Source organism: Zychaea mexicana (assembly GCF_025766255.1).
Source record: "Zychaea mexicana strain RSA 1403 chromosome Unknown BDB00scaffold_104, whole genome shotgun sequence".
Classification (NCBI taxonomy): domain Eukaryota; kingdom Fungi; phylum Mucoromycota; class Mucoromycetes; order Mucorales; family Lichtheimiaceae; genus Zychaea; species Zychaea mexicana.
The window spans coordinates 117,739-137,837 of NW_026516767.1; the positions used below are offsets into that span (position 1 = coordinate 117,739).

Here is a 20,099-nt window from a genome sequence, read left to right on the forward strand (position 1 = left end):
ATGGTGATGGATGGGGGGTTATACTCTAAACGAAAAAAAAGCATCAAATGCTGGATTAAAAAATAGAAGAAAGAAATTGGAGAGGTGTGGTCAAATGGTATCGTTGAGGAATTTAGTAAATATGTGTAATGTGTATTCTTGGTTGTTAGTGGTCGGTAGTCCTTGCGTGCGGCAAAAGAAATACTTTAGCATGCGCATGAGCTACTTTCGTCCTTGTTCGAAGAGTCACTTAGGTCGACCTTGGTCACTAAAAAGTGTTCAAAATAAAAAAAATACATTATTTGTTAATATCAACTTTTTGAAAATTTAGGTGTTTTGACGTTACATTGATCACGTTGTCCATCGTCTGTGCCATTCTCCATTCCTGGTAACGCATGACCGATTTTACGGAAAAGTGCCTTGACCTATGATAACAAAGCTCTGCTTAGTTATCCATTACAATAACACGCCCAACCTTATATAGATCTTACATTGAATCCAGCTTTTGCGCTTGTTTCTATAAACATGACGTTGTATTCTTTCGCTTGGTTTTCACCGTCCTCCACTGACACTTGCCTATTTCAAATAATGTAAGTGTCAGGAAAATTATGGGATTGAAATGTCTCCAACCCAGGGGGAATGATGTTTACCGTTTATCATTCAAATCCGTCTTGTTTCCAACAAGTACAATAATGACATCTTTGCCACGTTCTGCCCGAACATCATCGATCCATTTGGTTGTGTTGAGAAATGAAGCTCGGTCTAGAGATACACACTGTTAGCTTTTTGAAGACTACTACTGAACCCCCCTACGGCGCGAGCGACATCCAATAACCACTCTACTTACTGCTGATATCATAAACAACGACGCATACGGATGAATCTCGGATGTAACTCGGTATTAAGGAACGGAATCTTTCCTATAATACGGACCGCGCCTTTTTAGCTTGTATAACGTAACTGAGAGGGTGTTGATGTTTTTATGTTATACCTGACCAGCTGTTGTTGTTGTTGTATATTTAAATGCATAATAATAAGCCAATCCACGGTAGCACATCATAAACATTAAAAGAAGACATGATAACTATTATCGGTTTAATTTATGTACCTGTATCCCCTATTATAAACGTTAAATGTCAGCTTATGTTTTTCGATGGATCAAAAAAATGAGCTACTATCTCATAGAAGTGTGACACCACTTTGTAAACTTACATAGCTGTAAACGGATCGTACGATCATCCAGATACATGGTTTTCGACAAGAAATCAATGCCGATGGTTGCCTTTTTCATAAAATCATTCAGTTTTATTATTACATATATCCCTGTAACCACGTAAAAGAAGTGTTATATATACCTGGTATGTATTATCAAAGGTATCGTACATGAAGCGCGTGATAAGTGACGTTTTGCCCACTGAGCCGCAAATACATATGAAAAATAAAAAGTGTGAATAGTTTATTCTTCTTGGTCTTGACTGACAAGATTGACATTTATAAAAAAGAAAAAAAAAAAACTACACGCATACCACTTTGTTCGCCCAAGAAAACAAGTTTGTACTTTTTCAAAGGATTAGCAATGTCGTTGGTTGTCATTTTTTTCTATTGATTTACAAAATGTCAACGTAAAGGAAAAAGAGAGAAAAAGAAAAGGGGTATGTGTGCGTTGTTAAAAGAAGAGAGGCAATTTTTCTTTTTTTACTAAAGAACCCTTTTTTTTCATAACCACCAAAGAGTCGATCGTGTAACCTACATCCCCCCCTCCCCCGTGCCAAAATTCATGACGAACTCCTGACTAAATGATGATGATGATGGTGACGATGACGGCTATGTGGATTAATTTCTGTGGCCCGTACTGAATCCAACTCTTTGACGAGGTAAATTAAAAGGGGGTACCGGTCACTTTCACTCTCATCTATTACATGCACGCATAAGCACAAATGGCAATGTATATCAACATAATAAAGAAGCAAGCATGGTGTTTTTTTTAAACAAATAGTTTCTTGTTATTTTTTTGGTGTGTGGTTTGGAAGAAAAAGATGGATCATGATCGCTTTCCCATTCATTCAAGAATAGTAAAAACACACAACATAACTTAGAATCTAAGCTTGCTGAAGAACCACTTGTTCTTGCCGGTCTGATATCTCTCCTCGAAAAGCTTCTTGATGACCTGTTCATTCACAATAGAACCATTGATGAGTATTCTTATATCCCTTCTGCAGATACTACAATCGTCGGATGATCATCAAAGACCCCTCCCCCTTTATTTTTTTTTACCTTCTTGGACTCTGATCGCTGGGTGGCGTCCTTGAAAGTCTCAGCAGAGACAGTACCCTTAATCTGCTCCAAGTCAAGAGCATAACTATGTCACAGTAATGTTAATAAAAACCATATCCCAGATCTCCCCCTTCTTTTCTTTTTCTTTAATATTTCTTCGCTTTAGAACTGATTCATTACCGAGTGGGCATCATGTGGTTGTAGTTGACAATCTTAACGAAAGGCTTGACCTTGGAGCGCTTGGCGAGCTTCTTCTTGCCCATGGCCTTGGTAACCTTCAAGGGGTAGCTTTCGATACCAGCGACGACAGCGTAGCCGTAGGGTCTGTCCTTGGTACCCTCATCGTGGTCTAAACAATTTAAATTTCGATTCCGTCAGTTTTATATTATTTGGGCGCGTATATATATTTTTTTCAAAATGAAAAAAAATCTCGGGAAAAGGGGAACGAAAATGCTTTTCGAAAGTTGACGATACATACTGCGAACGACGACAGCCTTCTTGCCAGCATAGCGACCCTGCAAAATGACAACGACCTAGACAGAATCGAGGGAACAAAAATTGGAAAAAAATCAGTTTCAATGCCGATTCAAATTGGGGCCAATGAGCCATCTCGGGTATAAGGTCGATTTGGGTTCTCGTTGATCGAATCGTTCGTGTTTTCAATCCATCCATAATCGTCCTCTACGCATCCATCCCCGTAATAGATAGTGTGTCGTGCATCGATACTGTATATGTACGTACCTTACCAGCCTTGATGAATTTTACCATGGTGTCAGAAAGTAAAAAAGAGAAAGTCCACTATTTCCAAGCCCACAGCTTCGAATACCCAGCCAGAGCCTCCCCCCTCCCAAACCCTCCTACCTCAGCCCGAATCCAATCAAATTTGGTACCCCGCTCCTCTACCCAGAATGCTTTTCCACTCACTTGAATCCACCTTTATAAACCCCCCCCCCTCTCTCGTGTTAATGCACACAACACGAGCATGCAGACCGAAGGTCCGTTGGGTGATGCCGAATGTCCAATCTGTCAGACCAGTCTGAGTCATCTCCGTTCGAGCTTTCAACGACAACAACATGTCGAACAATGTCTTTCGGGTGGTGCATCAACCGACCTCGCAGTGGCGACAGCAACACAAAATACCATCCACGAGAACAGCAATGTAACGGGTGGTGGTGATGGCGACTTTGACTATTGCATTTTCTGCGGCAAATGCATTACACATTTGCAAGGCATTCGTAAAGATGTGCATTTCAGTAAATGTCTTGACACGTTAGCTTTCGAAGAACGCGCTGAATCCAACGCGTCATTTGCTGGCCAGTCAATACCTGTGCTTGACAATCTCGATATTTGTCCTTGTTGCCACGAATTCGCGCCTATGCGCGACAAATCGCTTCGTCACAAAATCACACACATGAAACAATGTATCAAGCGACGCGGCATGTCCATGCAAAGCCTATTGCAAAAGCTCCAATGGATTCAGTGGGATTATATGCCTGAAAGGCGCAATAATAACAAACCACCGCCGCCGCCGCCGCCTACTGCTAGACGAATGCCACAAACGGTGATTCAGGCAACTCGTTCTGCTGCCGATTTTCGTGGATCAAGTAGTCATGGCATCAACAACAGTAGCTACATGGATAATGATGATGATGACGATGATTTTGTCGACTCTGTGATTGTTCATCGAAAAACCATCCAAGAACAACAATCGAAACGTGCGCGCCGTAATGACAACAGCGAGCAAGATGCGATGGATGAAGAGTTGCAGCTTGCATTGACACTCAGTCGAACCGAGGCGCAGCAGAACAAACGTAAAAAGATCAATCACGATGCAACGGATATTATCACCATTGACGAATCTAGGCGATTAGCGTCCTTACAACTTGAGCAAATGTTGGCAAGAAAGAGGATCGTACGTTGCTCAGATACAAAACAAACATTGCCATCGTCCCGTGTTAAAGCAACACACCGGATCGATGATGACCCTGCACTTTCGTTATGGAAACTCGCATCGCTAGACGGTAATCATCAATATGACGACCCTACGTTCATATCGCATTTTCTACGCATGCTCAAACAAGGAGAAGGGTCATCATCATCATCATCTTATTAATTGTAATTCGTAAAACATCAAACTGCATTCTCATAATGGCATCAGACATCTTGTACATATAACAATTGCATCTTATTATTACAATGAAAATATATACCATCCTTCTATTTATTTATTTATTTATTTATTTATTTATTAATATGCGCAATTGTGGAAGAACAATGAAAAGTATAAAAGGCGGTCTTTTGTTGTGTGTATACAGAGTAAGAGGAAGAGACAAGTTAATGTGACAAATCTTGGATTGGTTGGTTTATATAAGATGAGGAGGAAGAGAGCTGGTAGGTAGGTAGGTAGACAGGAATCGCAAAGGGAAAGAGGTGAATATGCACGATGTTGTTCTTTGTGTCGTATAAACAAAAGAAAAAAGTAAATGTTTGCAATATATATAATATAATATAATAAAAAAACACACAAAGAAAGAAAGCAAGGACTTTTTTTTCTTTTTTTAGAACGGCTGCTGCTGATCAAACTGTTGATGGTATTGAGGGCCATATTGACCCTGGGATGGTGGACGCGCAAAAGGTGGCGGCGTGTACTGCTGAAGCGGCGTCATGCTATTGCGATGCTGGTTATTCTCCAACTCATCCTCGGCCATCAATTCCTTGACCTCCCAAACGTTTTGCTTGGACCCCACCGAGAACTCCAAATCCTCCTTGGTGATCGAGTCCCAATACTTGTAGACCATCATGACGGCCAACAGGGTGCACACGGTGTTGAAGAACGTGCCGTCAATGTAATGCTTGACATTGTCGCAGATCACGACAGAGAAAATGTACATCAAGACCTGGCCAAAGATGAAGAAGCAAAAGCCAAACAGAATATCACCCAACGGCCAGCGATCGTCCAAGGATTTCAGCACCAACACGATCTGGGATATGACGTAGGTGATCAAAAAGATGCCGTTGATGATAATGTAAAAGGCCCAAAGGGCGCCTGGACTGCGTCGCGAAAAGGAGCCGAGTTCGACAAAGGTGCCGATTGCAATGAAACCGGTGAGGAGGAATATGATGAGCGAACTGATACGGATTGACTAAGAGACGTTGTTTTGTTAGCTTTATACTTTGTAATTGAAGACTTGAAAAGATGCAAAAATTAGTTACCCAGACAGATAATGGTGTACCGTCTTCGGCAAACTGGAATCCGACAAAACCGTTGCACATGAGGCACCAGAAGCAAGCAGTGACGAGACCAAGTTGTACAGCAGTAAACCACTAGTATTGATTGAAAACGATTTGATTGATTTAGCAACAACAATCTGCTGCTTTTTTAACATGGGTTTCCTCTCTTGATTTGTACCTGATATACGGGTGATGATTGTGGAATAATGCCAGTGATAAGAATCATTTCAAGAATCAGGGTCAGAAGGTACATGTAGAAGAAAGTAACGATTTCCTTTCGACCTATTTATTTACAAAACATGAGTATTTTCTCTTCAGTATGCTCTTTTTTACCACTAAAATAAGAAAAAAAGATACTTTACCAACAGCAGTGTATTTCGATCGAATGTGGTAAGTCATGAAGCCCACCATAACGATGGCAACAACATCGATAATTAACGTTGCTATAGTTATTCTTTTTGAGTCAGCGATCGATAAAAAAAGATTCCATTTGTATTGTGTGTCTTTTTCTTTTTTACCTGGTTGAAAAATCAGGTTGCCGGCAAGTTCTACATTGCGAGAGTAGCAAACGGGAACAATGCCCTCATCTTTGCCAATAACTGGACAGAGCGTCAGTGGGACTGTCCGACAAATGCCGTCAAAGCTGAAAGCGCCGAATTCAAAAGTGATCTCGACCATGTGATTAGGCGGGCGGAGGTTACCGTTGTTGTTGTTGTTGTTGTAAAGATTGGTTGATGGAGTTTCTCCTTGATATCAATGTATCTACACACAATCTCTCCCGCACGCGATTGCTTTGAAGAACAAAGAAGAAAAAAGTGTAAAAGGTACGGAAACGAGAGAAAGAAAAGAGAAGCTGGAGAGCCCGGTTGGTTGGTTTGTGTATCTAACCTCTATTTTCTCTTCCATCACTTCTATTTTTGGACCCAACTCCATCGAACGGTCGGGCGCGCGGAGGAGGTGGATTCCGCCCAGCCTTACTTTTTTTTTTTTGGGAAACCCTCAGCCAAATCAAAACGTAATTTAGACCCATTTCCTTTTTGGTTCTACATGTAGCCCACTCTACTTTCTACATAAACAAACACCGTCACACAAGGATCTGTCGATGAACAACTTGAAAAGTTAGATTATATCAAGTAGTAATGATGTCTAGATAAGGACAGTGCAATTGCGGTTGTGACCAGTAAATCCTAGTTCTTCTGGTATAAAATGGTATTTAGGTGACAGCAAAAAAAAATAAAAGAAGTGTACACATTCCCAACACTCCACCAAGAAATATGTGTTCGTGTAACAAGAGTGCCTCGTTACATACATCCCTTTCTTCTTTCATCCCAATATATGCTCCCAATCCTTAACGTGTATCTCACTGACGAACAACAGGGAAACCATGTTTTTCTTTTGTTGTCCCAATTGCATTGTTTTCCTTTTGAGGACATGTACGAAAACATTGATTAAGTGCCAGTTCTATACAGCCATCTATGTACACTATATGTAAACAATAACGAACCGCGATATCGCCTGCAGGTTCTTGCAGTAATTTGTAGCAACAGCGACATACTAGCAACTCAGATATTTAAGCCTATGCATATGTGCTGATGAGGTAGTTCTATTGTATAAAAAGCAGTTGTGATATCGCTTAACAACGTAGAAAACTTGTACTTGGACGGATGCCTTTCATTGCTTCTATATACACAAGTAGCGAAATAATCTCAATGTCATAAAAGATGACAGGTTGTAAATATACATACTATTGAGCAGAAATCACAGCACTGTTACATACCTATATCCTGATGATGTTGTATGAGAAATACGAAAGAAAACATCCCATTAGTGTATGTATAATGTATATCGCCAGCTATCACGCGCGTATTTCATGTTCATTTAGTTTATAGTTTTAACTGTGTGTCTATTGCGAGCTACGTTTAAGGCTTTTTGAAAATCTTTTATTTTTGACCTTGCGAAACCAATGGGATGCTTCGTCACACTGCATGTTGTTTACTCGGACTCGGTAGGGATGGGTTTTTAGATCGCTGCCCCCATCGTGAGAAAAGGCTAGAAGGAGGGAACGGTTGTAGCGCACAACGAGAAAGTTTCTAACTGTCATAGAGCGAAATGACATGTTTTATTTTTTTTTATCATATAATTTGACTTGTATTCCACTCCTGAGCAACGACCTGCAGATTAAGTAAAGTATGATAGGTCCGTGTTGTGTAATTGCTACAGATACATACATATACTAACTGACGAGTGACTTTTTTCAATGGGGTGATATACATGATGTACGACCAAAAACAAAAGCAAAATTTTGATTCTTAGTATACTACTTGGCATTACTAAATTATGTAATCCCACCCTTGCAAATGAACCATTTTGGTGAGATTATGTTGGTAGAGGGATGGATGTTTGGGATTTGTATTTTGTTGATTTTATAAGCCAGCATAAATTTGATTAATACGATGACTTCAAGTTCATTACGTAACAAGACAATTGGATCGTTCAATGAAGCGGGTATTATGTGGTTCACGACCAGGTGCGATAATGGATCCCATATCATGCATGTGCTCAATGCTCGATAATACTGGCTATCTCTTACAATCCAAAAAGCAGTTCGACGATGATTGTGTAAGCCATAGTTTGTACCCAAAAAGTGGTAGAAACTTTGGATGAATGAGTGCGATGCTTTCTGCTTTTAAACAATGTGCAAGTATGTGCAGAGGCATCATAAAACCAAATGTACACCAGGGACACACACGTCTCTAAATCAAAAAGTTTAAAAAGCGTGACGAAAGACAGTAGAAACTCTTGAACCTTCTTATGACTTACCTGCCACAGCAAAGACCAAAGTGATGACGATCATCATCACCAAAGCTTTCTGCTACTGATACTTGTCGCACATCGTCCCAAATATCGTTCGGATAGTTATATACGGTTAGAATCAAGATTTATAGTTCTTAATTGACTTTAAAAGGTATATACATGTTGGGTGATAATACTCCCTATTTAGGGTCAATGTAGCGGTTGCATTCAAATGTGAGTGCATAAATAAATCCGCTTTTGTTTATAATACGCCAAGTAATGCTTTACAACTCGGTAAGAAGCGTGTGGAGCAGGAAATTTCACAGTTTGAAAGCGCATTTGTTGTCTTTCTGTATGGAAGAAACAATTTTCCAGTCTTTCGTCGTAATTTGTTACTTTGAGAAATGGATGCGTCGATCTCGTCGTGAAGGTCTCTTTTGTGAATATTGATAGCGGCAAAATAATAACCATGCTCCTCCAGGGAAGCGAGGCTGTTACTGTGAGTCTGTTTTGCCAGTTTGCAAGATCCGCTATATATTGGTGCACAGTATGACGCTTATCAATATAATTGATATATCCGCTCTTCATCATATTAGCATGTATCAGACTATAATGCCTACATACAGTACTGGTTACAAATAATGAATGTACTCATGATAGCAAGAATATCATCATCTTCCAGCCCGTATATAGAGTCTCCTTGAATTTGTACTTTTCCTTTTTACAAAGCATGCCATGCTTGTGAATAAACTTTTCCATTTGCTTTTGCTTGTTGTTATAAGAGAGTATAACTAATCCATGACGTCGAAAAAAAGCTGGAAGGTAATTATGACCCCACTTTTATAGCACTACGACACAAAAGTGATCAATCGACCGCCACTTGTTAATGGTCCTGTAACTCTGAAGATATCATGGGCAATACTGTAATTTATGGATCGTCAATGACGATCTATATTCTTCATGCCCAATCTATATACGATAAACTGGGTCTGCTGAAACGCATCGCCAAGTTTTCTTTTTTAACAAGACAGAATCTGTAAAGTACGGCGTCGACGTATATAATATGCTTTTTTTGTGCCATTCGTTAAACTTAAATACAGCGAACCGATCAAAGATCTAGAAAATGGTCTTTCAAAAATAGACAATGATATGTTTCTACCATTGGAGCACTAGACGCACCAGGGGAAGCTCCTTGAGATCATTTGGTATTTTGCGTACTTTATGGTTCGGTCTGGAAAGTACAATAGTGATAGAAACACAAAAAACTCTACCTGTAGCTAGCAACAACGGAATGTCAACACTCAGGAGAGCTGCCAATCGCTTAAAAGGGATTTCCCAAGCACGACGGTAGCCGATCATGACATCCGTTTATATCGCTTACCGTTTACACCGTTTACACCGTTTACACCGTTTACACCGTTTACACCGTTTACACCGTTTACACCGGGTTGCTATGGCAACGAGAAGCGTTTCGGACAGACGGACAAACCGGTACTTGGGTCAGCCAATCAGAGGTTGACTCCGTTTTACACCGTCTACACCGTTTACACCGTTTACACCGTTTACACCGTTTACACCGTCTACACCGTTTACACCGTTTACACCGTTTACACCGTTTACACCGTTTACACCGTCTACACCGTTTACACCGTCTACACCGTTTACACCGTTTACACCGTTTACACCGTTTGTTAGGACGAAAAGAAGAATACTTTGGATTCCTCATCATGTCACCTACACTCTGCATGCATATCGATGTGCACTTTATACACCGTCTTTGTCGATATGTTATTTATTAATTGTAGCTGCATCGTCATATGATAAACATGGGCGCAGCTTTTTCAAATGGTCTAAACAAAAAAAACAAGCCGTCGCATAAGCCGGTTTTTCCACTCTGGTGAGCAGCACAGCTTTATTTTAAATCAAAAATGAGTGAAGGTCCACCACTCTATTTATTTTAGCCAATATGATAGTAGAGATAATAATCTTCAAGCGGCATTATTATGCTGCTAAAACTGCTGCATCTGCACACTCAAGTGGAAGGTCGGTAAAAGTGGCTTTACTGAATGAATGGTTGCTCAACTCATAGGAGGGGGGTGGATTTTGTATGGAATTGATGGATGATGCAGAGCCATATGTAAAGAAGAAATGACCAATCTTAACTTCTGACGGATCTCCAATGTATTTTTCAACATGATTCACACATGCAGCTGTATCTTTTTATAGACTGTCGAAAACTGGCTTCATATACGAGAAACGATTTCACCGGTTAGCCAAGGGTGCGTGTGATGATCAGCTAGTCTCATGTATTAGTTAAATGAAGAATGGTTCGACATTTTTCTCAAGGCGCAAGAAGGACGTCAGTATGTATATATTTGTGAGCGATCACTAAAGCTATGTGTCACTTTTGAGCTTGATCATGTACTTGGCAAAGTAGTGCTGTCAACATCAGATATAAATCATAGTCTTATTTTGCTTCTTATTAAAGTAAGCTCTTATGCTATGTCAACAATTTACATAAACTTTTTATTTGTATACGGCCTTCATGTTACTATCTTAAAAAGTGTATGTATAAAGAAATGTCAGTAAACTCATGCAATACCTTTGAACCGATGAGTTCAAATCCTACTATGTAGTACCATTTGAAAGTTGAGCTTATAAGTATGATACTTGTCAATAGTAATCTTAAAAGCTGATAGATGTGTAGCTGAGAAAAGTAAAAGAGAGGTTGTTTATGAGCCTGTTTAGATGTCACATCATGTTTGTCGCGTGGAGCTGCAAATAACGTGCATTCACTATTTGTTATCTATCCATACATGCGCATGGCGTACTTCATCACCATCTTCATTGAAAGAGGGAGTGGTGCAAAACTGCATATCCAACAGAAGCAGTATCGTCCATTCTTCGATACGACTATGGGTAAAACAGCTCAAATCGCAAGATTCTCGGGCGGCCCATGGTTATAAAGTCCGGCTATCTCAGCTCAGTTGCCTTTTCGCTCTTCTCTTTCCCTTATCTCCATGCTTTTCTATTTCGCGCAGTCGTAATCGTCATAAACGCGCCCTTAAGCCAATCACAGGTAAATTTCTTTATAACCCTGCGTCTGCTGCTTTACACACGCTCACACCTGTGTTTTAGCTGTGAACAACCGTAGTGGGTTGTTTCAAAGGCCCACCAACTTTTTTGTATGTGTCGGTAATGTTTCTGGGCACGTTTGCAGGTTCGACTCCTGGCTTGACACAAAGGTGGGCGCTACGTCGGAGGTCTTATGTTCATTTTGGGAGACCATTAGTCGCATCGGCCCCGCGAAAAAGAGCTCAATCACCTTCAGTGGCTAGCCTGAACGATCGGGTCCCGCCTTGGACGATCACAAGCGTGTCTGTTGTAGCCTAGACTTGCCGTACTCTCCGGAGTATGGTGTGTTTGTCAGATAGTCTTGAAATAACGCTTGAGGAATTGAGGGAACAAGGAATTTACGGAAAAGGCATTGGGATTGGTGTCATTCCTGAAGGCTTGCTGGAAGGATTGACGGTGTAGGTTCCAGCTTCGAGCTGGGACTGAGGCTGTGGTGGACATGGAGGTTGAAAGGTGCTTTGTGCCTTTTCTCAACCTCCTTCTTTCTCGTTTATTGTCAAACTAATGGACGAGAGAACTGCCAATGCCTTCTTCTTTTTCTTCAGCTAGACACTTTTTTGATATAATAAAATTACTCTTCCCTCTGTTTCCCTTTCTTTTTTTTTAATGTCAATGGCGTGTATCGCGTGGCCTTTTGTCGCTTTGATGTAATAGACGTTTGCGATGGCAACTGAGGCATAAGTGACAGCTAATAGGCGTTGCTATAATAGTATGGCCTGTTCTTGCTGTTGCCCAAGACAAAGTGCTTATCAACGGCGTACTGATGGGATCGTCACAACTTCTGATCCCCACATGGACTCTGTGACCGAGTTGCCGTTGCTGGCTTCACTGGAAGACACTTTGCATGTAAATCGAAGCGAAGCCCTCCAAGCACGCAATCTCGCGACAGCAGTTCATGTTCAACCTCATCACTCGATCGGCTACACAGATATTTAGAGCAGTTCCTAGCAGTCCGCGTCGAAGCATACGCGCAACAGGGCAAAGTCACTAAGGCGTATAGTAATGCCCTATTCTTTGTCGACAACTTCCCCGGCTATTTGGGGACATATGGTATCGCCACACGTATTTTTGATCAGACAACAGAGATTCAAGAAAGCAATAGCGATATGCGCAGGGCTCTGAATAACGGTGAAGGAGGGTTCCGCAACTTCCGATATAATCCGCTGACAGACACATTATTCTACCTCTCCAATGACGCTCACCATAGGCTTGAAAAGCGTACGAAGATGATGAAAGTGCAACCTTACGATGTGCTCACCGTGATCCTAAACGAGCTCTCTTTTGGTGACATCCTTCGGTGCATGACTGTATCCAAAGCGTGACGCCAATGCATTATTAATTGTCCTACAATGGTCACGCTACAAAACTAATATCTATATTCGAAAGGCATAGGATCCTGCGAACTACGAACAGAATACAACGGGAGTGTAGATCTAGCATGGCACTTGGATGCGTGCTATGTCTTGAACAAGTAAACAGCAACGCCTATAATATATTTTAGTAACAGCAGCACCAGCAGCGGTAAAACCCATATTTCGTCGCCATGTTGTAAAAGCGACGGAATAAGGCTCGAAAAAGAAGGCACTACTGTAGGAAGGCTGACTGAAGTAATCTTCTTCTAGCAGCTCACATATGAAAAAGACTAAGAACCGCCTACTATGTAGTGCTACATTGTCTCTTTTCACGCAGTCTGATAATCTATCCACTGCTCCAAGTTAATCAATGGGCAATGTCTGTGAGCGTGATAAAAATACTCTGATGGTGACTGCGCTGTGGGTGTTTCTTTTATTATCATACATAACTATGTAACAAGTGAGATCTTAACAATAAATAGAATCAAGAAGAAAAATGCGCGAACAAAAAGATATATAGAATAATTGTAAACACATGAAGGCGTATATACATACTGTACAGTATATACAATTTGAGCTCAGTTATATATATACAGCTGCTGATATCGTAATTTACTAAAGTTTAATGATTCTCTCACTCATTTGGCCTCTACAGATACATATGATGTGATTTCCCTGCCTTTTGCCCACAGTAAGGGTCCTTATAGCTCGTAGGTGAATATTTCTTGACCCATCGCTATTTTATAAGAAAGTAGATCCTCTCAAATGATATAAAGAGAGCATGATCAACACACGTCGTGATTGATACATTGAACGTCAAGCAAAAACATACGCTAAAAGCATAATAAAAGAGACATTGCAACTGATATGCACTCTCTATATATACAGTATTTATATATCCCGGTAATTCTTTAGCTTGAATTCTGGCTGCTGCAGCACTAGAAATAATAGCATCAATACAGCTCATTGTTTAATTACAAGCAATGAAAATGCTGCTTAACCGTCAAGTAGTTACTTGGAAATGCTTTATTCAGCAGCTCACTTCGTTGCAATTTAGACACAAGCGATCCGCAAACTATGTAACACAACGAGAATACGTACGTATATAGTATGTAGCAATATGAACAGCTTCTTCAGTAAAGAGTGCCATTAAATCTATGAGATGGCAGCTTTACCTATTATTAGACACCTAATTATCCATTGAGAAACCTAATATTGACGAGATCACACAAGTGAATAATAGGCTTTAATGAAATAAACGAAATGCTACTGTATTTTTTCTTCCCCAGATGGATATGTATGAAATTGCGACTAATAATAAATGTCATCTTCCAAGTTGCCAAATACCTTCGTCGCTTCCATCTGACATAGAGATAGCATCTATACACATCGTCTTTACAATTTAGCACCTTTTCCGCGTTGAATTAATTTATTGTATGTAGAACAACCTCGCTTTATCCATCCTTAAGCAAAGTCGCTACTAGCCGGGAGAAAAAGGGGTGTGGGGGGGGGGCTTGGGAATCTGGGAAAATCAGCCAGTGAAGATATATGCGTACGACCAAGGAAAACTCGTAACGAATAATGTGCAGCCACAAGAAGCATTTTGGGGTTTTTTGATGACGGCGAATGCTGATGTCAATTTGCTCTGAAAGTTTGAAAAGTAAAAAAAGGGTTCACATATATAAAGTCCTTAATAGACCGTGTTGTCAATCACTGCTGAGTAACAAAATCCTGCTACTTTCCAGTAAAGTTGTATAGCATAAATGTATATATATCTTTCCTTCTACTCCCTCGTCGTCGTCTCTATTATATACAGTTTATATCACTACTACCACTCCTACTACAAACTTAAACATACCAATACTAGCTTCGCAACAAAGCATGATATCGCTTTACAGAACACTCCACCATCATTCCAGATCCAAAGAGCAACAAGTTTTCGCCCATCACCTGTGTAACCCAACCCTGCTGAGCATGTTTTAGAGATCAGTAGGTGGCCATGTGCACCTTACCATAAAGAGAACAGCCTTTCTTTCTTTCATATAAAGACGCAAAGAGAGATGCTTCAAGGAAAATGCTGTCATCATCAGCCCGAGCTTAAGGACTAGTAGCTTCTTTTTTTTTCTGTGGTTAGTAGCTAGCATAAATCTGCACAAGGGATCACAGCAAACATGCAAGAAGGAAGCCCCAGTGTTGTATTTCTTCACTCTTCTGGTTTCCTCAAAAGATAAGCTGGTTTGGCTCACCAAGTATAACGCCTTTGAGAGTGATATAAATATATCCCCATTACACCTTATTTACACAACAGCTAAAGAACGCACGCACAGCAATCAGCCCATGCGTACTTTTTATTTATTTTTTTTGATACAGCTTGTTTGAATGCTATTTGGTGCGGGTGAGGGTCACACATTGGCCCACATACACTTTTCCGCTTTTTCTCTCTTTTTTTTTTTTTTTCAAAAGGTTATTAATAAAACACTTTACAACCCTCTCAAATAAAAAAAATAAACCGCTCCTTTTTATTTCTTCTTTTATAATCCTCAGTATATGGAATCGAGCATACGGTCTCAATCGTCGTTCGTGTATCAAGTTGCTCCCAAGGATCTTGTCTGCATTCAACTCGAGGATCCCGATCGCACCTATTTCCCGGGTGAACGGATCACTGGTAAAATTCTTTAAAGAGAATTACCCCTCCCTTCCTTTCGAACAAACAAGAGTGTACTGTATATAATTCCTCATACAACTTTTTTTTTTTACTTCTTTCTGCCTTGTTTTTTTTAAAAAAAAAAAAAGGTTATGTCAAGATTGGAATGAAACATGGCAGTAGTTCCAGAGTGGCCATTCATTTAGCCTGCACTGCAAAACTGGGAGCTCGACACCTACCATTATTCAAAATTCCGCTCCAACCAACACTGTTATCCGCTCATGCCACGCATATCCGGATTCCATTCAGTGTCATGGTCCCTGGCGACGTCCCGTCATCTGTCGATCATTCGGTATTAAATTGGAGAGAGGGGGTTCCAAAGGTCGTATAGATGATATGATTTTGGAAGCTAAACCGGGAATCTCTTTTGATGATGATGATGATGATAGAGAGTACCCGGAAAAATTGAATACAAAGTCAAAGCAGTACACGAGCTGAACGATTTACCGAGTTGTGTCTGGCCCAAAGAGTCGGTGGTAGTCCGAGTCCATGAACGTATCTCAACGCTCGAAGATCGATACATGAAAGGCATGACGAGCGAAGGCCAGCTATCGTTCAACATTCCTCACGATATCACATTGAAACATTGCTCTTTTCGCAAAGGCGAACACAAAACGGCCTCGGCTTGGCTCCATATACCCGGATCCTGCTATCTTCCTGGTAAAAAAAAATTAAATATATATATATATATATAAAGGCAAACCGCATAGAGCGATGATGCGCATACTAAACAAAAGAAAAATGATGTTTTTAAAAAAAAAAAAGACCAAGTCGTTCCGTTCACATTACGCGTCAAGCACTTTGCACCTATCCGACAAATGGACGGCGTCACAGCCTATCTGGAACGTATTACAAAAACTGTATGCGATATGGAAAACTCAATCGACACCGTCCGGATTGCTCAATTCACGCTACCGCTTTCGTGCGACGCAGACGACTATCAGAGTAAATTCACGAGCAACGGACTAAAAGTACCAAAGGATACACCCCCGACCCTGGATCGCGAACAATTTCCGTTACAAGTTTCATATCGGATACGCGTCGTTGTGAGTTTGGATATGGACGGTCTGCAGCTCAGAAAACGCGACAGAATGGCCAACTATATGGGAAGGATGAAAGTGCGGTTCAATGAAGAAGAAATAGCAGGAGGATCGACGATTGTGCTGGATATTCCGATCAAAGTCGGCACGAGCGACGAGGATTTGCCACCATCGCCGCATTCCATGTCTTCGTTCAAATCGTTGTTTGAAGCAGGATATGGATTCTTTCAACAGGATGAGCGAGGGATGGTCCCACCATCGCCCATGTTGGGACCACCACCTGCATACAACGCAGCAATGAGTGATACCAATGGCAGTAGTATCATCAGCAGCAGCAGCAGCACCAACAACACTAATAGTAGTAATAATAATAATAATAGCACACCTACACTTGTGACACCTCCAACACCACAACAGTCCTCATCATCCATCATTGTAACGTTACGCCAGCTCACATCTTCCTATGATCCCGTCGATTCAGCATCAGTAGCATCGGCATTATCAGCTGCACAACGCTATGCAACCGATACCAAGCAAGCACCGCATTTGCTATTATCATCACCATTACAGCCTCCCCCGTCACTCATGCTACTCGAGGGTGCAATCCCTAGGCAACCGTCTGCACCGAATCTTCAAGATCTTGAGTCGCCGATACCCTTTACTGCTCGCGCAAACTCATTGCAGCATCGCAATTTTGACAACATGATCCCAGACAACAACAACAACAACAACAACAACAATGCCTTTTCAAAAGCGGGTATTCATGCACGATCATGGTCTGTTCCTGCAGACAAACATAATCCGAAATACTTGCATTCTCCTTTTGCTCATCATCAACACCAACAACACCCGCCAATACCACAAACACCACAACAGCAACCGCCTCCACAATACATGTACCATAATCCGCCACCGGTCACCACACATCATCTTCTCTATCATCATTACCAGCAACAGCAACAACAACAACAACAACAGCAATACCAGCAGCAGCAACAATCACCACAACATCATCGTCCTTGAGAAGGGGGAAGGGAATGTAAAAAAAATAACCAGAAATTTTTGTGTCTTGTGTTTTCTTCTTCTTGTGTATACTATCTTTTTTTTTCCTTCTTTTTTTGTGCAAATACTAATAAAACAACAAATGATATACATATTATACATCATCATCATCATCTTTATCGTTTTGTCGTTTTGAATTCGTAAAAATGAGGAGCGAGTTCAGTCAACCAGTCCGGTTCAATGACCGTCAAGTCACGCATATAGGCTTGATTTGTCTCAACGACTTCATGGAACACGACGCATTGAGGGTTGCGATTGAAGAGGACCGAGTCTGGATGGATTGACAAGAGGACATTATCGCGGATAGTGCGAAACCGACCACTGCCATCGGGTTCGGCACGAGCCGCCTGAGCAAAATAGCCACTCGTCAAGCATTTACGAATCTTTTCACTTGCTTCAAGTCGACAACGTTCATCGTCGTCGTCCGTCTTACGTGAAGAAGCAGCTAATGCACTGACGAGAGGGACCTTGCAACGTTTCAAATAACGAGCCAATTGTTGACGGATACTCATGGCACGCGAAAGGGCCTTGAAGTTCAGGAACCGGTCATGACACCATTTGCCCGACTTGTGTTTAACAAAGGCATTATACACATTCAAAAGGCTCAGATGATCCCCTTCTTCGACCCAGAATTTCCGTCGCATCTCCATGACGGTTTGATCTTTGGCAGCAGCCTTACTACCGGACGGATGGATAAACACGTTCTGCACCGACAAGACAGCGGCAATCGACAAGATTTCTTCACTGCATCCGAATTCGCCAGACGCTAGCAGGATTTTACCGAGCATGGGATCGACCGGGAACTCGGCTAGATGGATGCCCAAGGGCATGGTCAGTCGTCCGACGTCGTCAAGGGCATTGAGCGAGTACAAGAGTTCGAGAGCACGGATCATGAGTTCGGCCGGGGGCGGGGTGAGGAAATCAAAGCGGAGCACATTGTCAATGCCGAGGGCTTTCAATTGTAACACCACTGGCGCCAGGTTGCTTCGTTGGATCTCGGGTGTGCTGGTATCTGGGAGTTTCTCGAACGTTTCTTCTGTGTAGAGGCGGAAGGCTTTGCCGGGTCTCACACGACCGGCTCGGCCTGCGCGTTGCAATGCCGATGCTTTGGAGAGCGGTGTCACCACAAGTGCTTCCATGCCCGTTTTGGGATTGTACGCTCGGACCTTGACAAACCCACAGTCGATCACATAGACAATGCCTTCGAGGGTCACGGATGCTTCGGCAATGTTGGTGGATACAATTACTTTTCGACAATGGTGGGGCGTCGGTTGGAATATTCCAAGTTGTTCGTCCGCTGTAAGGCCTGCATACAGTGGTAATGGCATCAATGTCATGCTTCGCTGTGGCAATCTGACAACAAGAACAAAGGTGGTTAGTCTTTTTTGTGTCTATCGGTTCTTTTTTTTTTTTTTCTAAATAAAACCAGACCAAAGTTAAACTCACGTTCGAGATCGCTCAAAAAGCTCAGATACAACCGTATCAATCTCATCACGACCCGTTAAAAATATTAAAATGTCCCCAGCAGGTTCCTATTCCATAAACCGAATAGAAGGAGAGAGGGGGGTGGGGTGGGGTCAGCAATTTTGGGGCAAAATGTTGAATGCTACAACAGTTTCTACATACCTTTGTATGTATATCAAACACAGTCTGTATAGCTTTCTCTACATAGTCATCCACTGGTGTGTCGCTGTATAAGATGTCTACTGGATACATGCGGCCTTCTAACGAAACGATCGTTGCTGTATCTTGCAATGTATCTTTGGTAGTGTTGTGATTAAAGAATCGATAAAAGGCTTCGGCATCCAATGTGGCGGATGAAATAATGACACGCAGATCTGCTCGCTTCTTTTGAATCCTAGGTGTGTGTAGTTTAGTGACCACCCCCATTTAGCTCTTTATAGATGAATCCCCACCCTCCCTAACTAGAAACATAGGTACTTTTTGATCACGCCGAGCAAAATATCAGTGTACAAACTTCGTTCATGGGCTTCATCGATCATGATGACGCTGTATCGACTCAGCAATGGATCAATCATGGTTTCACGAAACAGCATACCGTCCGTCATGTACTTTATCCGAGTCCGTTGGCTTGTTTGGTCCTCAAATCGAATCAAATAGCCCACCTCACCGCCCAACTTGCAATTCTTTTCCTCTGCCACGCGTTCTGCTACGGAGGTTGCTGCGATGCGTCGTGGTTGTGTACATGCCACTTGTTTGCCGTTTGTGGTCCAGCCTGCTTCATCCAGGTACTGAGGGATCTCTATTCTTTCCCCCAAGAAAAAAAACAAACCGTTAAAAAAAAAGATACGCAGGAAAAGCAGATATTCCTCAGAGAGAGAGAGAGAGAGAGACTTTACGTGTCGTTTTGCCACAGCCTGTTTGTCCAACCACGACCACCGTTTGATATTTATCCACTAAATAAAGCAACTCGCGTCCTATATTTTCTTGGTTACAAAATTGACACTATAAAAAACGATTGACAAAATAAAAAGAGAGTTGTTGTTTTTTCTTTACGTAATTTGAACA

The 20,099-nt window shown here is 41.5% G+C and overlaps 7 protein-coding genes across 7 annotated transcripts; 3 read left to right on the plus strand and 4 right to left on the minus strand.

The window, feature by feature from the left end:
• Nucleotides 1–185: 185 nt before the first annotated feature.
• On the minus strand, nt 186–1,572 carry BDB00DRAFT_877235 (small GTP binding protein RAB6A; the record flags this gene model as incomplete). The annotated part of the gene is made up of 10 exons (XM_053127587.1): nt 186–247; nt 326–404; nt 471–555; nt 630–741; nt 827–899; nt 971–978; nt 1,088–1,096; nt 1,192–1,261; nt 1,335–1,393; nt 1,506–1,572. The coding sequence occupies 10 exons, from the start codon at nt 1,570–1,572 to the stop codon at nt 186–188; spliced, it is 624 nt and encodes a 207-aa protein (XP_052974920.1).
• Nucleotides 1,573–2,071: 499 nt separating this feature from the next.
• Nucleotides 2,072–3,021, minus strand: BDB00DRAFT_791724 (ribosomal L27e protein family-domain-containing protein; the record flags this gene model as incomplete). Its single annotated transcript, XM_053121052.1, has 5 exons — nt 2,072–2,146; nt 2,254–2,338; nt 2,434–2,602; nt 2,732–2,786; nt 2,995–3,021. 5 exons carry the CDS (start codon nt 3,019–3,021, stop codon nt 2,072–2,074), a joined length of 411 nt encoding a protein of 136 aa, XP_052974921.1.
• A 315-nt stretch (nt 3,022–3,336) lies between these two features.
• On the plus strand, nt 3,337–4,124 carry BDB00DRAFT_791725 (uncharacterized protein; the record flags this gene model as incomplete). The annotated part of the gene is made up of 3 exons (XM_053121053.1): nt 3,337–3,412; nt 3,528–4,064; nt 4,117–4,124. 3 exons carry the CDS (start codon nt 3,337–3,339, stop codon nt 4,122–4,124), a joined length of 621 nt encoding a protein of 206 aa, XP_052974922.1.
• Nucleotides 4,125–4,811: 687 nt separating this feature from the next.
• BDB00DRAFT_877238 (chitin synthase III catalytic subunit) lies at nt 4,812–6,162 on the minus strand (the record flags this gene model as incomplete). The annotated part of the gene is made up of 5 exons (XM_053127588.1): nt 4,812–5,396; nt 5,467–5,577; nt 5,663–5,766; nt 5,847–5,927; nt 6,003–6,162. 5 exons carry the CDS (start codon nt 6,160–6,162, stop codon nt 4,812–4,814), a joined length of 1,041 nt encoding a protein of 346 aa, XP_052974923.1.
• A 3,336-nt stretch (nt 6,163–9,498) lies between these two features.
• On the plus strand, nt 9,499–9,972 carry BDB00DRAFT_877239 (uncharacterized protein; the record flags this gene model as incomplete). The annotated part of the gene is made up of 2 exons (XM_053127589.1): nt 9,499–9,515; nt 9,606–9,972. The coding sequence occupies 2 exons, from the start codon at nt 9,499–9,501 to the stop codon at nt 9,970–9,972; spliced, it is 384 nt and encodes a 127-aa protein (XP_052974924.1).
• A 5,231-nt stretch (nt 9,973–15,203) lies between these two features.
• BDB00DRAFT_847324 (uncharacterized protein) lies at nt 15,204–17,542 on the plus strand. The gene is made up of 4 exons (XM_053125218.1): nt 15,204–15,429; nt 15,558–15,760; nt 15,858–16,128; nt 16,234–17,542. The coding sequence occupies exons 1-4, from the start codon at nt 15,312–15,314 to the stop codon at nt 17,529–17,531; spliced, it is 1,890 nt and encodes a 629-aa protein (XP_052974925.1). The 5' UTR covers nt 15,204–15,311; the 3' UTR covers nt 17,532–17,542.
• Nucleotides 17,543–17,608: 66 nt separating this feature from the next.
• On the minus strand, nt 17,609–19,256 carry BDB00DRAFT_34863 (P-loop containing nucleoside triphosphate hydrolase protein). The gene is made up of 2 exons (XM_053117028.1): nt 19,017–19,256; nt 17,609–18,923 (listed from the first exon to the last, which is right to left on the minus strand). Exon 2 carries the CDS (start codon nt 18,905–18,907, stop codon nt 17,687–17,689), a length of 1,221 nt encoding a protein of 406 aa, XP_052974926.1. The 5' UTR covers nt 18,908–18,923; nt 19,017–19,256; the 3' UTR covers nt 17,609–17,686.
• Between the last annotated feature and the right edge of the window lie 843 nt (nt 19,257–20,099).